The sequence below is a fragment of the Sinohyriopsis cumingii genome, chromosome 17 (genome assembly GCF_028554795.1).
Source record: "Sinohyriopsis cumingii isolate HCF-2022 chromosome 17, ASM2855479v2, whole genome shotgun sequence".
Taxonomy (NCBI): Eukaryota; Metazoa; Mollusca; class Bivalvia; order Unionida; family Unionidae; genus Sinohyriopsis; species Sinohyriopsis cumingii.
The window spans coordinates 80,464,641-80,487,893 of NC_142977.1; the positions used below are offsets into that span (position 1 = coordinate 80,464,641).

General features: G+C 36.7%; 1 protein-coding gene across 1 annotated transcript in view; it reads right to left on the bottom strand.

Annotated features, from left to right (window-relative positions):
* Positions 1 to 23,253, bottom strand: part of LOC149779311 (uncharacterized) — a 114,801-nt gene that overhangs the window by 14,619 nt on the left and 76,929 nt on the right. The window contains exons 49-61 of the mRNA XM_089939930.1: positions 17,859 to 22,307; positions 16,890 to 17,215; positions 15,128 to 15,230; positions 14,272 to 14,412; positions 13,861 to 14,021; positions 12,124 to 12,270; positions 10,612 to 10,762; positions 8,875 to 8,973; positions 6,695 to 6,985; positions 5,944 to 6,137; positions 3,343 to 3,438; positions 2,550 to 2,700; positions 645 to 791 (exon numbers count right to left, since the gene is read on the bottom strand). Coding sequence (XP_089796056.1) covers positions 645 to 791; positions 2,550 to 2,700; positions 3,343 to 3,438; positions 5,944 to 6,137; positions 6,695 to 6,985; positions 8,875 to 8,973; positions 10,612 to 10,762; positions 12,124 to 12,270; positions 13,861 to 14,021; positions 14,272 to 14,412; positions 15,128 to 15,230; positions 16,890 to 17,215; positions 17,859 to 22,307 — 6,456 coding nt within the window. The remainder of the gene's footprint in view (positions 1 to 644; positions 792 to 2,549; positions 2,701 to 3,342; positions 3,439 to 5,943; positions 6,138 to 6,694; positions 6,986 to 8,874; positions 8,974 to 10,611; positions 10,763 to 12,123; positions 12,271 to 13,860; positions 14,022 to 14,271; positions 14,413 to 15,127; positions 15,231 to 16,889; positions 17,216 to 17,858; positions 22,308 to 23,253) is intronic.

A 23,253-nucleotide genomic window follows, 5' to 3' on the forward strand; every position in this document is an offset into this window, starting at 1 on the left:
GCTTATTAAGTGGTTTAAAAATGGGGAAAAAATTTAACAAGAACACATTACATACAAACAAAATGACAGTAAAATCAAACATTTTAATTTAACTGTTAAGTTGGCATTATTTTAGACAGTCAAATAAAAGCATGCACAAAATGCTTGTACAAAAAAGATCTACTTTCAAACATTGCCTTCAGAACAGTGACACCTATGTCTCACAATGCTAAATTTATGCAGGCGATAAATAAATGACAGAATTAAAATCTGATAGGAGGTCCAAACTGTCAACTAAAATCTCTTGAAAATACAAAGAATTTTAAGATACAAATATTCATAGACTATTTAGTCCAATACCTATCAAATTCAAATGTTTATGAAAATAATTCACCGTGAAATATAAGTGACTTATCAAAGTATCAAAATAGTGTACAATAAACCACACTTATACATGATTACATTTACTATGTATTATACCTATATAATATACAAAATGAAACAGTAACTTGTCAGTGCATAAATGTAACTCATAGCATTCTTCATCAGTGAAAATAACACTATTTGCAAATATAAGTGTTGGAATGGATTTGTTACAGTCCTGTATGCATCAGCTCGACAGACTTTTAAGCAAATCAATTTGTATTAAAAGGTGGTAAACCTACTGATTTCCTTGGGTCTTCTGGTTGTGATTTCGTCATCAGAATGTCGCCTGGTTGTTGGCGGTGTTGGTATCTCTCCAAAGTTCTGCATTGGCCCACGAGTTGGGGTCTCTCTATATGGGCTGGGTGGTGTAAGGAATTTTACAGAGCCTGCAGCAAAGTAAAACATTGGATACAGTGGATTTAATTATTGCATGTAAAAGCTTCACCTCCCTAAATAGTTACAAGTCAATCCTTGTTTGTTAACATTTCAATGGTCTGGGGTCCATTTGAAAGCCCTGAAAACTGAGATGACAAGAACTTGTAAACCTTGTATGTTGGTGATGTCAACTGCTTCCTTTAGTCAACTTCATAACAACAAACTGTGGTGCATATCAGCTCTCTTTATTGTGCCCATTAACAACATGTAGTCACTGGACTTCTAAAATACGATAATTAGGGTAATACATATAGTCAACACCTGAGCATTATCTATTTAATCACCTGGTTTTGAGAATGGATTAAACATTTCTTAGTTTATACATCAAGCTCAAATTTAAATTTTTCATGAACTTTAAGAACATACTTGCTTTTCAGAAATTATGTACAACTGAAAATTAAAACAAAGACTGAAAATAATATGTCATGACAATTATAATGTTTGGAAATCTACATTAATGTCACTGGATCTGTGTTTTGAAAAATACAAAAGGGGTTCATCCAAGCAAAACAAAACTGGAAGTATTGCTATAGTAGCAGAATAATTTAATCCTGTCTTCTACATATGTGCATAAAGGTGCTTTCCATCTTTAATTTGCTCACATAAAGTGGTTTGTGTGTGAATGGTTTTCACCCAAAAAATCCCAGTACAAAAAGTTTTTGAATGTAATATGAAAATGTACAAATTGATCTGGCGCCATACAATCTAGTCATGTCCTCAATATATGCAAGCAGTCATACATATGAAAATGTACAAATTGATTTGGCGCCATACAATCTAGTCGTGTCCTCAACATATGCAAGCAATCATACATATGAAAATATACAAATTGATTTGGCACCATACAATCTAGTCATGTCCTCAATATATGCAAGCAAACATACATATGAAAATGTACAAATTGATTTGGCGTCATACAATCTAGTCATGTCCTCAATATATGCAAGCAAACATACATATGAAAATGTACAAATTGATTTGGCGCCATACAATCTAGTCATGTCCTCAATATATGCAAGCAAACATACATATGAAAATGTACAAATCGATTTGGAGCCATACAATCTAGTCTTGTCCTCAATATATGCAAGCAAACATACATATGAAATGTAATCTGCCTGTATTAAGGATTCTTTCTGAGCTTCCAGAAGATGACTGGATGTATGGATGTGCAGACACATAGGACTAAATCAATGTGCCCCATTGGGACATACAAATGCTAAAGAATTTTAGTAAATTTCTGATTTCCAAATGAGGATCCAAAGAACCAAACTTACAATTTGTTTATATTAAGTAATCTCTGAATTTTAGAGATAAAAAAATAAGGATCTCTCTATTTTCAGAACAATGTGAACTGTTCTAATTGCTGAAGAGGTTATCTGAACTGGTGATTTAAGCTTCATAAAGTGAAGTTTGCTAATATGGCATTCATTTTGTATAACAAATGGTACAGGATACACAGTGATTGTTTGTTATAATAAGGTGTTCATTATTACAATGTGTTCTACTTTAGCCTCTCTGATTAAGGATTTTAAAAGGTGTTCATTATATGCAAAAATGTGTAATAATGGCATACATTGTAGTAACTGGACATTGTAATTAATTTTCATCCCAATCTGAAGTAGAAAGATGTACTCCTTATTGATCGGTATATCATCCACATGTGTTTTCCTGCATAGGATATTTCTCTGCTGTTACAACAAACTTACCACATTCTTTTTCATCATCTATGCAATCAATGACACCATCACATAATAGTGAGGATGGGATGCACTGGCCATTTCTACATCGGAACTCATTCGTAGCACATGTCTTACAGTTACACTGGCAGGTGGTAGTGTTCAGTGACTGTGTATAACCCTGATATCAGAAATTGTGTACAATAAGACATCAATAAACAAACACTTTAATACAATTCATCAAGGACTTATCATCCCCAACAGTAAATCTTACCGATAATGTTTAAGAAAAATTTTGAGAGGACTTATAACTTGTTTTATCATTTTATATCTAAAATACTACAAACATGTTCTAAGACACTGGAATAGGCTTCATTCAATCATGGGTTTATTGTTGGAAAAATATGATAAAGTAAACTGCAGCAGAAGAAGGTGAATTTTATTTGTTGGTTTCTATTTCTGAACAACTATTTTTAAGCAGTAGATATAAAATGTGAGGAAAGATTTCTTTAGCAAAATAATGCAGGCTCTTTAGAGAATCTGATCATTGGCATTTTTCATAATTACACTGTACTAAAACTTAATTTCAAGAAATGCTAAGAAAAGCATATTAAGTAAAATTTTAAAAAAATTGAAGCAGACAGTTCCAAATTTTGGAAACAGCAAAGAAATTATAAATACATCTACATATTAATGGTAGATTTTGGAAACTGAAAGACCTATCAAGAACACTATATTCATATAATCCCTATAATTATATACACTACATTAAAAAAAGATTATTTAAAAGGTTAAAAGACTCAAAAATTATGGAAGTACATACATCTGGGCAGGGTAGGCATTTCTTTGGTTCACAGTGCAGATCTCCACCAACACAACTGCATGTTGCACAGTCTTTATTCTCAGTAAAGAATCCAGGCTATGGAAAATATAAAATGAAAATGTCACTTTACTTGTACTAGAACTATAAGTAAAAACATTATTTCACTCGCTGTTCCTTTTTTGATGGAACTTTCTGTGTGTTTTTTTTCCCTGACAGACAAAGAGTATACCATTTGTGAAATGAAAAACAGTTTATGTACTTTGTTTCTGACAGAGAATACACCAACTGGGAATGTGAGCAATGGATAATGAACAAGTTGTATGTGCTTTGTTTCTAACAGAGAATACACCAATTGGGAATGTGAGTAATGGATAATGAACAAGTTGTATGTGTTTTTCTTTTAACAGATGGAGAATACAACAATTGGGAATGTAATAGATAGTGAACAAGTTGTATGTGCTTTGTTTCTGACAGATAGAGAATACACCAATTGGAAATGTGAGTAATGGATAATGAAAAGAACAAGTTGTATGTGCTTTGTTTCTAACAGATAGAGAATACACCAATTGGAAATGTGAGTAATGGATAATGAACAAGTTGTATGTGCTTTGTTTCTGACAGATAGAGAATACACCAATTGGAAATGTGAGTAATGGATAATGAACAAGTTGTATGTGCTTTATTTCTGAAGGTAGAGAATATACCAGTTGGGAATGTGAGTAACTGATAGTACCCAGTTTGTATTACTTTAATACGTTACTGACTGCAGAATACACCATTTGGAAATGTCAGGAACTGATAGTACCCAATCTGTATGTACTTTTGTTACTGACAGTGCAGAATACACCATTTGGAAATGTGAGGAACTGATATTGACCATATTTGGGGGATGTGATGAAAAAATTCAGTTCTTTGTTGAATGTGCATTATTTCTGACAGACATAGAATATATCATTTGGGGTATGTGATGAACTGATACACCCCACACACTGTATGTGCTTTCTTTCTAGTAGACACATAATATATCATTTGGGGTATGTGATGAATTGATACACCCCCACACTGTATGTGCTTTCTTTCTAGTAGACACCCCCACACTGTATGTGCTTTCTTTCTAGTAGACACATAATATATCATTTGGGGTATGTGATGAATTGATACACCCCCACACTGTATGTGCTTTCTTTCTAGTAGACACATAATATATCATTTGGGGTATGTGATGAATTGATACACCCCCACACTGTACGTGCTTTCTTTCTAGTAGACACATAATATATCATTTGGGGAATGTGATGAATTGATACACCCCCACACTGTATGTGCTTTCTTTCTAGTAGACACATAATATATCATTTGGGGTATGTGATGAATTGATGGTAGTTATTAAATAGAGTCTTTTTCTTCAGAAATCAAAGAATATTAATAATTATTAAAGAGCGAAGCAGAAATAAAGAATGGGAAAATAAATGGGAGTAACGAAGTATAGGTAAAAATAGTAAATAAATTAGTAAAAATTCTGATCATTAACTACATCATGATTAACACACATAAACATCACACCTGTGCCATCCCACACATAAAGGTCATATCTGTAATGTCCCTAGCACAAAGGACAGATTTGTGCCATCCAAACATAAGCACCACAAATGTGCCATCGATAGTATAAATGTAAACTGTGCCATCCCAAACATATCCTGCTGATGGTATAACACTAAAACATGATATTATGGTTAAAACTTTGATAGGACATTAAAAAATAATGAAGATAAACAATGAAATATTAAAATATCTTTATCAATGTTTAATATGCAAGGTACCTGCAGACTTAAAAAGTACAGATTCCATGACTTTTCCAAATCTTTTCCAGAGCTATTTCACAAAACTCAAGGACCACAATATTGATCATAATTGTGTCATGTTTGAAACAAGTTTTTTAAATTAGTTGTTGTTGTTGTCGGGTTTAACGCCATTTTTCAGCACACGATAGGCTATACATGGCAGCCAGTATTAATGGTGGAGGAAGAACTCAGGAAAACCCCAGAAAGAACCACTGACCCACAAGAAGCTACTGGCAAGCTTTCTCACATACCAACATTGGCCGAATCCAAGACTCGAACCCATGCAGACAGAGGTGAGATAGCAGTGATCCGTAATGGAGAGTGCTTTAGACCACTCGGCCACTCGGGGCCCTGTTTAAATTAGTGCTCTGTACTCTATGAAATTAGCAGACATACATTTTTAAACTCCATTGTCAGAAATTCTACGACTTTTCCAAAACTTTGCAAGGTTTTGAGAAACCCCATGACATTTCAAGGCCCTTAAAATTTATTTGCTAAATTCCAAAACTTTTCCAGGATTCCAGGACCTGCAGGAACCTTGAATATGGCAGATACTTGGTATGTTACACTCATGATAAAACAATAAACACTTCATATTTCCAAAGTAAGGACATTTGTGCTTGGGATGTATCATTTGTCATAATTTTGTCTTTGTCTCACTCATTATTTTATTCAGTTTATTAAAATACACCCCTTTAATCATCATAACCATTATCTTCACTACCATCAATATATCCATCATCGGCTGTTCCTTCCTTACCCTGATGACTTTTCCATCTAAGAGACATGTACATTCAGATCTGTGGACACATTTAACACCATCACAATACTGGCCATCAGGACAGTTGGCTGGACAAGCAGAGGTGTCCATGCCATCCACACAAGGAAGAACACTCTTTCCAGTCATCACTGTTGTAGCATATTGAGCTGTTTTAGTTGGTGTAGGTTGAGGTACTAGAAAAAATTAAAACCTTTTTTGTATGCAAAATATGTGAAACATACCTAAATGGTAATGCACATTCTGAAATTGTAAAACAATCTGAGATAGACCATTTACTAAGCACACTCAGAATATATCTGTAAGAGCCTGTATATGTATTGATCATTATTGACATTTTAGGTGAGCTTGTACTTGAATTTGTGATATTAATGCCAAATTTAAGTTCAACTTCAACGCTAGGCAGATTCTATATGAAGGCATCTATTGCCAATAGAAATGTATATATTGGTTTTAATATGTAATGATACATGTTTTTTGAAGAAAACAACAATATGCACCATTATTATACAAATGTAATTCCAGTTTGTTATTTGGGCGAGGTTTGATGTCTATGATACATTTTAAATGGTGGCAATATTCAATGAATTCACAATTTTTTTTCTCTTAAATAAGGACTAGATCCAAGACTTTTTCCAAGACAATCTCAGAAAACTGTCATAATTTTTCTACAAGAAAAATTTCCTTGATCACTTATCCACAAAATTTTGTACAGTTTGTCAATTTAACATACCACACTCTGGAGTATTTTTCAGGCAGCCCAGTCTAACTTTGTACTCATAACAGATTCTTCCAATCTGATCAGCATTGGAACATGAGAATCCATCCCACAAGTTGCACTTTGTGACCTGGCCTGTCTGATCAGCTGGCAGTTCATCACTGGCTCGCACACACTGAATCTTCATTGGAATCTGACAACGTGTTGACATATTCTGTACCAAACTGATCAACTCAAAGTCACCACCAGATGTCAGTGTTAGGTGACCCTCATTCACCCAATTATCCCATTCAATACAGTTGTCCACTAATAAAAAAAGAATGCAAAATATTGATGGAACTTACACTATTCAGTCTGTACCATTATTGTTTTAATGTAAAGTCTGAAATGTTGTAAATTTGTGTATTTGTATGAGCTTATCCAGCACTGTGAAACCAAATAGTGTAATCACAATAATATTTATAACTCAAAACAACCCAAAATATATAAAAGGCTCATTCTGTAGATCTATTACACATGAATAAAAACATGTAATCTTATAGTCATGACAATATCAATTAACTAAGGAACACACTCTGGCATATGGGGTATTGTCAAGTATCTAAATTCTGATGTGTCAAAGAATAGTTAATTTCATTTCTTTATGGTTCCTATTGTTTATACAGTCCCGGAGACTTGTCTTTGAATGACTTTAAATTGCTTCAAGAACTTCCAAGTTTTCATGCATTGTGTTTGTTCCTAATAAACATTTAACTTTCTCCACGTTACTTTATTAACCACTGCGTACATAAGGACAAATATAGAAACAAAGTACATAATCAGCACACCACTGCAGCAAAGGGAAGCTACTTCAACTGTTAATTACTGTGATCTGTATCATTTGATCCACCAATATATATTCCATTTTATTTCTTTGTTTGAACATTATTTTTGTAGAACATATAATTAACATTGAATTTTTTTAAATTTAAAAGGTGATTATTAAAATTTATTTATTGTATCCCCTGTGACAACTTCATGCAGTTTGGAGAAAAATGAAAGTTTTTTCAGCAAATGTAAGGAATTTTAAATGATAAACTCTGCTTTTTCAACATGAACAAAGTTTTCAATCCACACCTCACACATTTTTGATGGCTGTATTAATCATGAGCTACTTTAAGATTCCTTCATGTAAAAAGATTAAAATTTAGTTTTCGGGAATTTGGAGTATAAAAATATTCAAAGAAAAATAATAAAAATAGGAGAAGGATAATTTACAGTTATCATTCTTTGAATTAAATGCCAGGAGTCTGCAATTAACAATCAGAGCAACATTCAATTGCCCACCAGATATGATCTTGTACAATAAATGGGAAATGTACATTATCTACTTGGCAGACTGTCTAAAATACGTTAAGAATGTGATTCAGTAAAGCTGTTTTTTTGTATAGGAAATACGGATGTTTAAGGGTGGTAACGTGAGTGGAAAATAAAAGATTGTCAGATTTGATGCTAGCTGTGTGTGTATGGTAGTGGTCACTCAATATAGAGTACTTCAGTATAACATGGTCCCTGACCTAACATAGTCATCATTATGGACACATTATACTAGTGGAATATTATTTTCCATAGTATCTACCACTGCATAAAGCAACCTTGCCTACATCATTTTATAGTTTTATGACTCTCCTGAACAGTGTTATAGTGAGAGGCCACTGTCATATGTATAGTGTACCTGGTTATAAAGTGACAGTGCCTATATTATGGTATAATTTGTATGACTCCCCTGAACAGCTTTATAATAAGGGACCAATATATATGTGTGTGTGTGTGTTTGTGTGTGTGAAGTGGATTCTGTTATTGTGGACCAATCCGGAGGCCCAGTGGTTAGAGAAACCACCTTGGATGTGAGCGGTACTAACAAACTGCCTCGCTAGTCGCCAAACATTAAGAGATTAGTGTTAAGACTGGTCGGCCTGGTGTCAGGATAATGGGACTGGGTGGAACATCATGATGCCCAGTGCTAGACATCACCATAAACTGCCGCACATCATTGCGAAATGACTGAAAATTTTAAAAATCTACGTTAAAAATCCAAATCACACACACACACACACACACACACACACACTAATGTGGTGAAGTGACAATTAGGAGAAGCTGGACCATGTAAAAGTGGAAAGGTGTGTGATCAAAGGATATTATTTCATACTTACAGAGTCGTGGGGCTTGTGTGACACTGGGTGTTCCTTGCACCATGATGGCTGGGGTTACAGTTGGTGTCTGTCCTGTTATTATGGGTGGTACTGCTGTTGCTGATATACAGTAAAAGTTACATCATTACTGTCATAACACATCACAAGTGTAATACAAATTTATTCAGTGGAAAACTTTAATAGCTTATGGCAGTGTACTAGGGCAGTTCAGGTCATATGATTCTTGTAGGTGCAAATATAGTAATGTAATAATAATAATTATAATAATAATGACCTTATTTAAAGAGGGTAACACAATTAGCTAAAAACTAATCTACCTTGAGGCCCTCATACAAAGGAATTTATTTATTTAAGCTGCATCTCTGAAGCCACTGGATATATTGGGTTTGGAAGAAGGAAATAGAGCGGGCATTTCTAATCTCAACTGGAATACTATTCCAGAGCAGAGTTCCAGAGTATTGGAAACTTTTTTAAATAACTCCTTATTTGGTTTGGGAATTTTATACTGTTTGGTAGACATGGTTCGCAGGTGGGGAGTATTACCAGGTAGCCTATACTGGAATAGTGATTGTTGTAATTACATTAAGGAAGGCATAAACAAGAACAATAACTGATGTCTAGAACAACAGAAAACCAAACTGTGGACTGAATTTTAACTAGAAACATATTAATGGCATTGCTGATATGGGTGTAGATTAACTTTGAATACATGGTAAACATTTACCACTGAATCCACCTGTGAGGCCAGTTTGTTTCAGATGGAGTGGCTCCATAAAAATAGACTTGGAAGATTTAGGAACATAGATGTATTATGCTAGGTTAAAAGTACAAGAAGATGTTTCTTGTGTCAATGAGTCTTGGTGATATTCAGTAATCATACAGTACTCAAATTTATATACTCTATGAGTATACATTTAAATAATATGGGATATGCTTTTATACCAAAAGAGAACATCAGATATTTTCTTTTTTATCTGGTAAGATTATTTTTTAAAAACCTGAGTATGCATGATGAATTTTTTAATAAAGGCTATCTCAGATATAGCACAATGATGAAAATCTATGTATTCCCTTTGATACTTTAAAAGTATATAAATCATTTTCATAGACAATGATACAAATAATGCGTGAGATGAAATTCTTGAATCAGAATCATTTTATGTGAACTTATTCATGCATCAAACGAAATAATCCCGGTTAAGCAACTCTAAAGTTGATTGGCAACAATGTATCTTTACCATCATTTCAAAAGCACTGTCAGTTGAAACAATATGTCTTTACACCAGTTAAGAAACACTGTCAGTTGAAACATTGTGTCTTTACATCATTTCACATTGTCAGTTGAAACATTGTCTTTACATCAGTTCACAAACACTGTCAGTTGAAATATTGTGTCATTACATCAGTTTACAAACACTGTCAGTTGAAACATTGTGTCATTACATCAGTTCACAAACACTGTCAGCTGAAACATTGTGTCATTACATCAGTTCACAAACACTGTCAGTTGAAACATTGTGTCATTACATCAGTTCACAAACACTGTCAGTTGAAACATTGTGTCATTACATCAGTTCACAAACACTGTCAGTTGAAACATTGTGTCATCACATCAGTTCACAAACAGTCAGTTGAAACATTGTGACATTATATCAGTTCACAAACACTATCAAATCTCATGGAAAATAAAAATAAGAATAGTATGTGGTTGAAAAATTGAACATAGAGAAAACTTACTTGGATATGTCTCATAACATCCATGAATCTCAAGTCTCATGGCAATGACACCCTGCCAAGACTGTGGGATAATTCGTAGGAACTGAGCTCTGATTGGTCGGATGAACCAGTGGGTGACATGGCTGTCTGAATCACTGTTACCACTGAAGACCTAAACATTATGAAACGCATACATCAACAAAGTGCATACGTATCCAATTGAATGAGTTAACTTCCTCAATATGAATGAATTCATGCATATACATGTATATTATTCTATACTTTATTTGTTACGTCAAGTTTTGCATCATATTTGTATCCCTGTTGCAGACAACCTACTTGTGACAATATTTCTTATATTTGGTAAGTGAATCTAATAAATGGTGTCGCTAAAAAAACTTTGGAATAAAGCATGATGAGTCAGAATGGTTACAGGTATAACATGTAGCCACATTTGTCTTAGTGGATGATTACAAATAATGGACACCTTCTCCTAGAAAACATCAAAACACTCTTTACCTAATTTCCTTTACATATCTGACATCTACACAAAGATCACCTGCTCACAAAGGACAAATTGCAGGTATCCTTAGATAGCTTTCATTGTAAATGACAAGCAAAAGAAATCTACTTTTTACAATCCTAGCAACATAATGTAATGAAGTTTTGTTCAGTTGTAAACTTGTTCTTGAAAGAGTATGCCTATCAGTCACTTGTCTGATGCACTAGATTACTTCAAGCAGTGTTTTAAATGAAATCATCAAATACATTGGAGGTCAGATTAAATTATTCCCTTCTTACACAAAAAATTGTCAAGTAAAAAAAGGTCTATTTGATTGTTTAATTATTGTAAATTAATTACATTTTATGGATAATTTTTGTGGTTCAGAGATAAACTATTTTGGCAGTACTTAATTTGATTGGTTAGGAAAAAACTATTGTTTTCAAAGCAGTAGCATTGGTTAAATATATTTTATTCACCTATTTTATTAACCATTGAACAAGACGACTATTACCACCCAACTGCTGCAGTCCTTTTATATAAGGAATTCCTTAAATGCAAAATCTACCTCAAACTGAAAATGGTGTTGCCAGGGAGACATTACATTCTTTTAAAAACAGATTTCAAGCAATATTGTCTTTTCGCTGTCATGAAAGGACAATGTCATTCGTTATCCTGAACTTTGTAAGTTACAATTTAATATGTTTCCTTTGAAAATGAATTTCATGTCTATTGCCACTGTAATGCTGTTAGTGCTGCCAGGTATTTCTCCACCTATTTATGGCAGAACTGATGATGTGTATATAGAAGTCTGATGTTGGCACTAAAAAACATTTCTTACATCAGATCAAAACAAGGCATACATAGGTATATAAATGTACATACTGGGTTTCCCTGGACACAGACTAGAATGAACATTATTTGTTGGATCTTTACATTTGTTGTTTGAAGCAAACACAAAATCCAAGAAAACTGACATCCCACAAAAATAATGAGGTCGCAGTATTTCACATTTATGATCTTCTATGTACCTTATCAATGCCAGAGACTTCCTGGTAGTTGTTCCAGCTGAATCCATCATACGAGTATGACACAAGGTATGTCTTTACATAGGATGGGATTCCAGCACGACCTTGTGTTGTTACACCAGTCAACAGTCGAGGTGCCAGGAAATTTACCTTTATCAAAAAATAGCAAGCTGAGGTAGCTTTAAAATGTTTAGGTTGAAATAAAATACTGATGTTTAATAAACTATGGGGTCTATTACTTTCTAATGTAATAGATTATATTATAATGATTTATTTACAAAGTAATCTATTAAATTTAGATTACATTTACTTATATATAGATTACATTTACTTATATACAGATTACATTTACTTATATATAGATTACTTATATATAGATTACATTTACTTATATATAGATTACTTTTACTTAGATATAAATTACTTTTACTTATATATAGATTACATTTACTTATATATAGATTACTTTTACTTATATATATATATATATATATATATTACATTTACTTATATATAGATTACATTTACTTATATATAGATTACTTTTACTTATATATAGATTACTTTTACTTATATATAGATTACTTTTACTTATATATAGATTACATTTACTTATATATAGCTTACATTTACTTATATATAGATTACTTTTACTTACATCTTTTGATCATGTTTCAAAACATTCTCATATATGATTTTGTGTACTGAACATGCAAAGACTGAGAGGGTAATATCTGCATTAAGCCTTAATGTGAATTTTGAGTTTGAAGAAAAACACTTATACATTTATTCCCAATCAGATATATGTTTTATTTCAATACCCACTGAACTGCTTCCTACATAGAACGTGTAGGCCATATGAAACACTACAGCAATTTATTACTTATAGACACTTAATAGCCATTTAATTTCATCACTGCAGAATCAAGTACAGATATACCAAATTGTGTCACTTTTCATCCAAAACACATCATGGATTGGATTACTTAAATACAAACCCAGTTTCAATTTATTTCCATGTATAAATATCTAGACTATTACTTCTATAACAAGAGTTATATACAACCATAATATATGTTAACATATAAAGAAAGCAAATGAAGTCAACTATAATCCTAAAATTGATCTAAAAATATCAAACTATTTTAACTACATGCTTCTTAATAATTCACTCTGGATAAATTTAAACCCACATTATGTTTTCTCTGTTGATTTTATGTTGAGAGTGTATATCAAAGTCTACCTAACTTTATTCAACCTTCATTTAAAGCTTTCATATGATGAAATACTGTGTCACCATTCTTTTCTTACTTATAACAACTGTAAGTTAAAAGAATAGTCAGATTTTTTGAGTTAATGCATACATTTTAAAATGTAATACTTAATTAGAGATAGTCTTCATTTGTTAATCTGATGTCATTATCTAATTTATTAACCACTGAGATACTAGACAAGTTGTTATGTTATGGATTGTGATCACAACACTAAATAATTGGACATGTGCTATGCCCAATTTTTAAGGAGTCTGTCAGTAATCCAAACATTCATTAAAATTAGATGTTTCTCTAATGCATTTGTCCATCTCTCTAATGCATTTCCATACCCTAAACAGTGTTTTGGTAATATCAGACAGTAGTTAATCAGATAATTTTAATATGATGCACTTTGTCAGATAAATATGAGTAGACTGAATATAAGAATCAATTATAACGGAGTTTGTCAATCTTTTAACTATTATACCTGTATGTACTGATTCCTATCATTGACACCAGCAATCCATGCACTACTGCTGTCAAGTCGAGCTCCCGTGGGATGGACTGCACCATTACGTGATGATGACACTGTGATCATATCATCTCTGATTCGACCATCCTTCAGTCCCATGATTTCTGGACAAACATCTGTCAATGAGATAAAACAAAACCAGCTATATTGAGGTGAACACAATAACAGAGTGGAAAATATTCATATAAATGTTTAAACACTCGAATAACTAAAACATGAACTTCTCTAAGTACAAAACCAAATCTAAGTCAGTACAATCACTGAAACTCCTGCAGTAATTTATATTCAATTTTATTTTCATATACAAATTAAGTTGCTGTAAATTTTCTTTGTTTACTGGATAAAAACATAAACATATCAATATACCTGGAATGTTGGTGCTAGGTGTGGGCTGTGCAGTTGGTGCTACACCGGTGGCTGATGGGGCTGCAGTTGGTGCCATACCTGTGGCTGATGGGGCTGCAGTTGGTGCCATACCTGTGGCTGATGGGGCTGCTGTTGGTGTAGCTGAAGGGGAATATAATAAAAAAGACTTGCAATATGACTTGAAAAATTATCTAAAATGATAACAGTAAACATAAGCTGTTCGTGTGATAACCTAACTCATTATATTTCTATCCCAGATCAAATGCATTAATGTAAATAATTTGATAGGACAGCTGAAAATTCATAAGAAAGATTTTTTTGCCTAAGATTTCCAAAAATTCTAGCCAAAATTATGAAACACATTCTATCTCTTTATTTTTTCAAAATATGGCAAATTGTACAAAAAAAGTAATACATCTATATGATTTTTAAAGCAAATTTATTTATGACTGAGTTGCTATTTTGTCTACCTAACTTAAAATTGTACACACTGATATAGTTTTGTTTTCTTCATTAGAATAATTATTACCTCTATAAGGTAGTCTGAAGCAGTATGGAACCTACCTTACTCCACACAATTTGATGACTAAAGGTACTCTTTCCAGCTTATCAGAAAATTATAACTTTATAACTTGATATTCCATGCAAGAGAGAGTATGGCTACATGACTGTCCTGTCACAGATCACAATTTAGCAAATATACAGCTGGATTTAAATAGAAGGTTTACATAATTTTTGCCAACAGGATACAAATGGGCCATTGTGTATAGCAGATATAGTAAAATATGGACAATGCTAAAGGTACATAACTCTTTCTTAGGGAGATAACCATTGCACAATAAGGGCACTGACTTACCTTCACACTCACAGTAGTATTTGACCTTGTAGTCACTGCATGAGATGGGGAAGTTGTCGCCATTGTTGCATGTCAAACCAGCAGCTATGGTGCAGCTTAAGATCTATGAAAAAAGACAAAATTTCATAAATTACAAAAGTAAAATGACTTAAATTATACAGTTAGCAATATTCTTTTTATTTCTATGGAAAAAGGTAATTACATGTAAAGAACTGATTGAATCCAGACCTAAACATATAACATTCCTGTCAGGGCTTAAGCAAGCAAAATTAAGTGTCTTCATCAACATCATCAGCAACACAAAGCCTTAATGTCATTTCCTCCAAACTCAAGTTCATGCAGATCTTAGAGGCATGGCTAGTCCTCGCTACATTGATATGCATAGAGATGCTTTGGGCTTTGGATACAAGATTCACATATCTTTGAAAATATATAATTCAAGGAATATTTAATCTTTCCAGTTTGCACTAATTTTGTAGAACCTAATACTTAATATGTTATGAGTTGATATAAAGTATTCCTCATACACTTCTAAAATAATAAATTAAAGACAAATTTATCATTCTGTTTATCTTCAATGCAATCTAACTAAAACAGCTTAGTTCTGAATGTTGGTTACTATGTTTCAAGCAAATAATCAACATGACAGCAAATGTTTTTGAAAATTATGCAAATGAGATTTACTTTTTTTTCCTGTATAATTTATAGGTAGGACTTTCATCATTTTGTGCAAATGTTTGTTTTCAACCACTTGACAAGGCCTTGGCTTTTTAATGCTTAACATTTAAACACTTTGAATGTTTCCATGTGAACTTTTAGAGTTTCATTAAACTTGAGTGCAAAGTCTATCCAAATCCTCATGGTGAAAAACACTAACATTTTCGTAAGACAAGAGAAAATAGAAACCCAAGGTTATGGCAAGTTAGACAGACAACTGTCATCAGAAGACACATGGTAATTACTGTGATTTCCTGCTATAACATCTTACAGCAGAGATATAAACGTGTACTGTGATTTCTTGCTGTAACACTTGCAGAGGGGACAAAAGTACATTGTGATTTCTTGTCATAACACTTTGCAGGGGGAGACATAAAAGAGTACATTAATTTCTGGATGCAACACATTGCAGGGGTAGACAAAAGAACACTGGGATTTCTCGCAATAACACCTTGCACGGGGAAACATAAAAGAGTACTGGGATGTAAGAAAATGTGAACTAAAACTGAAGAACATATGGGAAAAATATACAGTGGGATACATGACAATAAGCTTGTAATAACAGGGACTTCAGTATATTGTGGGACCGTATAGGTAGAGATTACTAATACAATATATGTCCTATAGTAGCATTTGTCACAAAGGTAAAAAAAAGACATAAACAAGACGTACTATTTGTTCATTGATAACAGGATAAAATTAAGCAAGGAGGAGATATCTGATCTGTTGACACATTATGCAATGGCAAATGCTGATAATGCTGCTGCAGTTGGGTGAAAATATTATAGTGGGTCTGCACATTTACTCTTGGAAATAGGGACCACATGACTGTTACTTACTTTTACTTACATGAAAAATTTCCATAAGCTGCTGATATAAAAACGTTCCTTACATTAAAAATGTACTGCACAGAGTCAAGAATAAGTAATGGTCATGTTGTAATTGGTTCCATGCACTAACTGGCACAGACCCTCTACATGAGTGTGTGTGTGTGTGTGTGTGTATATATATATATATATATATATTGAAAATTAAATGTTTTTACCTCACCACTACTGTAATGGGGGATACCACTGGCAGTCTCACAATCGATGCGGGTGATCTTGCCACCATGGCAGAATTTCTGCAGTTCCTCCGGAGTCATATTCTCTATTTCTTTGTCATCGCTAGTGGGATTGTCATTATTAATCCAGCTGGACCAACCTGTTGTGCATGACTGTGGTGTTGCTGTTGGAATTTCTGTGCTTAACTGACCAGGGGCTCTGGATGGTGTCAATCCTCCTTCATTGTATGGTGATTTTGTTGGAAGAGCTGTGGCACCTGTCTGAGGTGCAGGGGTTGGTGACTGTTGTTGATTAGGAGCAGGTGATGCTGTTATTATTGAAAACAAAACAAATTTTACGATAAATGATCAGAACATCATTAAGAATATAAACTATTGCATGGCTTTTAAATGATAATGAGAAAACTGCATTAGCCCCACCAATTGTCTTATTTGTTTGCTTAATTGTATATTCATGCAGCAATCTTACCATGTGAGCAAATCAATTCTTGCATATCTTAGGATAATTAATAAAATTCTGAGAATGGATCAGTATAGAAGCAATACTTATGTGCATTAAATAAATGATAAATGACTGAAGCCATTTGCACTTTCAAATATTCCATTGTGTGATCAGTGGCATGTGGCTAAACAATGGTCCTTAACAACTGCAAGAATTTTTTTTCTAAAATTTAATCTTTTTTGAAATATGCATTTTTATGACTTTAAGTACAAGACACTCAAGATTACTGCTGAGCAAGTATGACCTAAGAAAACATCAGAAATTAAAGAACAGGTAGAAAATAACTTTGTAGAGTAAACTGGTTCTTTCATTCTAAGTTCAAAGCGATCTTCATGACATAAGATTGAAATAAGAATATATGTGGTGAGAAAATCAGTTTGATGATAGAGAATATGTTGGACAAAAAGAACTGATTATTATAAAATTGTCAGAAAAGACTGTGAACTTACCACAATTAGCTGCACAGAAGTATCTAATTTTGTAGTCCTGGCACTTCATTGGGAAGTTGACATCATTACTGCAATCTGCTCCTGTATCAAGAGTACACTGCATTACATCACCATAGGACTTGGAAGAAATACCCTCTTTAGTCTGGCATTCAATGGATGTGACCTTTCCCATGGCACAGAATCCTGTTAGATTCTGATACTCCAATGCTGATGGTTCTTTGTCACCGTCTCCTGTTTCAGGACTGTCTTTATTGATCCAGTCAGACCACTGATCGGCACAGGTAGTAATGGGTATTGGAACTTCGGTCGTGGCAGTAGGTATTTCTCCATTTCCAGCATAAGATGGTGACATTGTTGGGGTAGCTCCAAACAGGAAACTTGGTGCTTTTGTTGGTGTGTGAGCATTAGCATATGGAGCAGGGTTCGGTGAATTGGTGGTGACTTGACCTGGAGCTCGACTGGTACAGTCTACACCTTTAGGCTCACAAAAGACACGGATCTCATAATCCAAGCATTTTCCATTTGGTTGGTCAAAGTTGAAGCACATGAGACCTCCAGTGGCAATGTCACACACAATGTTCTTCTGGCCTGTTTCAGAAATTGGTTTATATGTGCCTGCTTCTCTACACTCAATGCTCTGGATGTCCATATCATTACAGAAGCTGTGGATGGTATGAAGGTCTGTAAACGTCTCACTTTCGCCAGAAAATTCATCTGGTTTATGGCCATTTAGCCATGGAGTCCATCCACAGATTGTTGGCCCTGGAACTGGTGCAGCAGTTGGTGAATGGTCACTGACTTGACTTGGGGCTGGAGTTGGTTTAGATCCACCTTGTTGTCCTGGAGCAGCAGTTGGTGCCTGACTACTGATCAAACCTGGAGCAGGGCTTGGTGTTCCTCCACTCTGCTGGCCTGGAGCAGCAGTTGGTGACTGGCCACTGATTGGACCAGGGGCAGGAGTTGGTTTAGATCCACCTTGTTGTCCTGGAGCAGCAGTTGGTGCCTGACCACTGATCAAACCTGGAGCAAGGCTTGGTGTTCCTCCACTCTGCTGGCCTGGAGCAGCAGTTGGTGACTGGCCACTGATTGGACCAGGGGCAGGAGTTGGTGTCTGACCACTGATTAAACCTGGAGCAGGGGTTGGTGTTGCTTCACTCTGCTGGCCTGGAGCAGCAGTTGGTGAGTGGTCACTAATTGGACCTGGGGCAGGAGTTGGCTTAGATCCACTTTGTTGTCCTGGAGCAGCAGTTGGTGCCTGACTACTGATCAAACCTGGAGCAGGGCTTGGTGTTCCTCCACTCTGCTGGCCTGGAGCTGCAGTTGGTGACTGGCCACTGATTGGACCAGGGGCAGGAGTTGGTGTAGATCCACCTTGTTGTCCTGGAGCAGCAGTTGGTGCCTGACCACTGATCAAACCTGGAGCAGGGCTTGGTGTTCCTCCACTCTGCTGGCCTGGAGCAGCAGTTGGTGACTGGCCACTGATTGGACCAGGGGCAGGAGTTGGTGTCTGACCACTGATTAAACCTGGAGCAGGGGTTGGTGTTGCTTCACTCTGCTGGCCTGGAGCAGCAGTTGGTGAGTGGCCACTAATTGGACCTGGGGCAGGAGTTGGTTTAGATCCACCTTGTTGTCCTGGAGCAGCAGTTGGTGCCTGACCACTGATCAAACCTGGAGCAGGGCTTGGTGTTCCTCCACTCTGCTGGCCTGGAGCTGCAGTTGGTGACTGGCCACTGATTGGACCAGGGGCAGGAGTTGGTGTAGATCCACCTTGTTGTCCTGGAACAGCAGTTGGTGCCTGACCACTGATCAAACCTGGAGCAGGGTTTGGTGTTCCTCCACTCTGCTGGCCTGGAGCAGCAGTTGGTGACTGGCCACTGATTGGACCAGGGGCAGGAGTTGGTGTAGATCCACCTTGTTGTCCTGGAGCAGCAGTTGTTGTCCGACCACTGATTAAACTTGGAGCAAGGGTTGGTATTGCTTCACTCTGCTGGACTGGAGCAGCAGTTGGTGAGTGGCCACTAATTTGACCAGGGGCAGGAGTTGTTTTATATCCACCTTGTGGTCCTGGAGCAGCAGTTGGTGCCTGACCACTGATCAAACCTGGAGCAGGGGTTGGTGTTCCTCCACTTTGCTGTCCTGGAGCAGCAGTTGGTGACTGGCCACTGATTGGACCTGGGGCAGGAGTTGGATTAGATCCACCTTGTTGTCCTGGAGCAGCAGTTGGTGCCTGACTACTGATCAAACCTGGAGCAGGGGTTGGTGTTCCTCCACTCTGCTGGCCTGGAGCAGCAGTTGGTGACTGGCCACTGATTGGACCAGGGGCAGGAGTTGGTGTCTGACCACTGATTAAACCTGGAGCAGGGGTTAGTGTTGCTTCATTCTGCTGGCCTGGAGCAGCAGTTGGTGAGTGGCCACTAATTTGACCAGGGGCAGGAGTTGGTTTAGATCCAACTTGTGGTCCTGGAGCAGCAGTTGGTGCCTGACCACTGATCAAACCTGGAGCAGCAGATGGTGTTCCTCCACTCTGCTGGCCTGGAGCAGCAGTTGGCGACTGGCCACTGATTGGACCAGGGGCAGGAGTTGGTGTAGATCCACCTTGTTGTCCTGGAGCAGCAGTTGGTGCCTGACCACTGATCAAACCTGGAGCAGGGGTTAGTGTTGCTTCATTCTGCTGGCCTGGAGCAGCAGTTGGTGAGTGGCCACTAATTTGACCAGGGGCAGGAGTTGGTTTAGATCCAACTTGTGGTCCTGGAGCAGCAGTTGGTGCCTGACCACTGATCAAACCTGGAGCAGCAGATGGTGTTCCTCCACTCTGCTGGCCTGGAGCAGCAGTTGGCGACTGGCCACTGATTGGACCAGGGGAAGGAGTTGGTGTAGATCCACCTTGTTGTCCTGGAGCAGCAGTTGGTGCCTGACCACTGATCAAACCTGGAGCAGGGCTTGGTGTTCCTCCACTCTGCTGGCCTGGAGCAGCAGTTGGTGACTGGTCACTGATTGGACCAGGGGCAGGAGTTGGTGTAGATCCACCTTGTTGTCCTGGAGCAGCAGTTGGTGTCTGACTACTGATTAAACCTGGAGCAGGAGTTGGTGTTGCTCCACTCTGCTGGTCTGGAGCAGCAGTTGGTGACTGGCCACTGATTGGACCAGGGGCAGGAGTTGGTGTAGATCCACCTTCTTGTCCTGGAACAGCAGTTGGTGAATGGCCACTGACTTGACCTGGGACTAGAGTGGGAGTTGCACCACTCAGCTGGCTTGAAGCAGGAGTCGGTGACTGGCCTCTGTTTTGACTAGGAGCAGGAGTTGGTGTTTTTTCAAATGAAAATTCAGTTGCAGTAAGTTTAAGAGATGGAGGTGGTGTAGTTTCTTGTCCTGGAGTAGCAGTTGGTGTCTTACCAAAGATTTGTCCTGGGGCAGAAGTTGGTGTTTTTCCAATTAGTTGGTTTAAGGCAGGAGAAGGTGACTGGCCAATGATTTGGCCAGGGGCAGGAGTTGGTGTAGATCCACCTTCTTGACCTGGAACAGCAGTTGGTGAATGGCCACTGACTTGACCTGGGGCTAGAGTGGGAGCTGCACCACTCAGCTGGCTTGGAGCAGGAGTCGGTGACTGGCCTCTGTTTTGACTAGGAGCAGGAGTTGGTGTTTTTTCAAATGAAAATTCAGTTGCAGTAAGTTTAAGAGATGGAGGTGGTGTAGTTTCTTGTCCTGGAGTAGCAGTTGGTGTCTTACCAAAGATTTGTCCTGGGGCAGAAGTTGGTGTTTTTCCAATTAGTTGGCTTAAGGCAGGAGAAGGTGACTGGTCAATGATTTGGCCAGGGGCAGGAGTTGGTGTAGATCCACCTTCTTGACCTGGAACAGCAGTTGGTGAATGGCCACTGACTTGACCTGGGGCTAGAGTGGGAGCTGCACCACTCAGCTGGCTTGGAGCAGGAGTTGGTGTTTCTCCATTTGGATATCTAATATCACCATGTGTTGGAAATGGAGGTGGTGTAGTTTTTTGTCCTGGAACAGCAGTTGGTGTCTTACCAAAAATTTGTCCTGGGGCAGAAGTTGGCGTTTCTCCAATTAGTTGGCTTAAGGCAGGAGAAGGTGACTGGCCACTGATTTGGCCAGGGGCAGGAGTTGGTGTAAATCCACCTTCTTCTCCTGGAACAGCAGTTGGTGTCTGACCATTGATTAAACCCGGAGCAGGGGTTGGTGTTTCTCCACTCAGCTGGCTTGGAGCAGGAGTTGGTGATTGTCCACTGATTTGCCCAGGGACATGATTTGGTGTGGATCCAAATTGTGGTTCTGGAGAAGCAGTTGGTGCTTGTCCACTGACTTGACCAAGGGCAGGGGTTGGTGTTGCTCCACTGAGCTGGCCTGGAGCAGCAGTTGGTAACTGTCCACTGATTTGGCTTGGAACAGGCGACGGGGTCTGACCACTCACAAAAGCAGGAGCAATAGTTGTTGCTGAAATAGCATTATTTAGAACTGATGTTAATTTAGTGCCATTTCCTTCCTATCTTCAAAGAAGATTATAGAGTTAATAGATCTACATCAACATTAATTTCTGCTTGCAATGACCTCTTCCATCTCAGACACTTCTTTAATGTACCAAATTTACATAAAAAGACAACTACAGGGAACCATCCTTTGAAGATGCATTTAGATTGAAAAAGGTTGACTGATATAAACAACATTTATGAATCCCATTTTCTTAAATTTACTCTTATACTTGAGCTCTATATAAAAAAACACCAGTCCAAAAGGGACACATCTTTATCATTCTCTGAGCGCTCTTTGTTCATATTTTTGTATGATAAATAAAGTTTAAATTTAACAGTACTATAATTTCCCCTTAGCCTCTTCCCCTCATCATCTGCAGAGGAAAATCTTTACTAATTGCAGAAACATCATAAAATATTAAAGATTCATTGCTCTTTTACAAACTAAGCAAAAATGGAACTAAGTCTAAATAATACCTTTGAAGGTATACATGCTCAAAGTTTATATATCAACTCTAAATGCTATTTTACCTTTTGGGACAATTATACTTCTTTGAGTTAATATACATTATGTAATACCATGCAATTAGTCATGCCAAGCAAAAGCTTGTGGCACTTAAATTGGTCATAGTTAATTGGAAAAGTAGGGATTTAGTGAACTTGATAGACATCATGGAACTATTAATAAGATAACATGTGTTCCTGTAATCCATGCATTCATATAATCAATCTTCAACCAAGGGAATGATGAAGATGGGGAAAGGAGCTTGAAGTAATCTTTAATTTCTTGCTACCACAGGGGCACCATGTATCAAAAACTGAATCAAGGCAGAAATCTTTCAATGAACATCTGAAACCTATTCCATGATACAGCAAAAAACGTTTGAGCTGTATGAAAGATACAGATATAT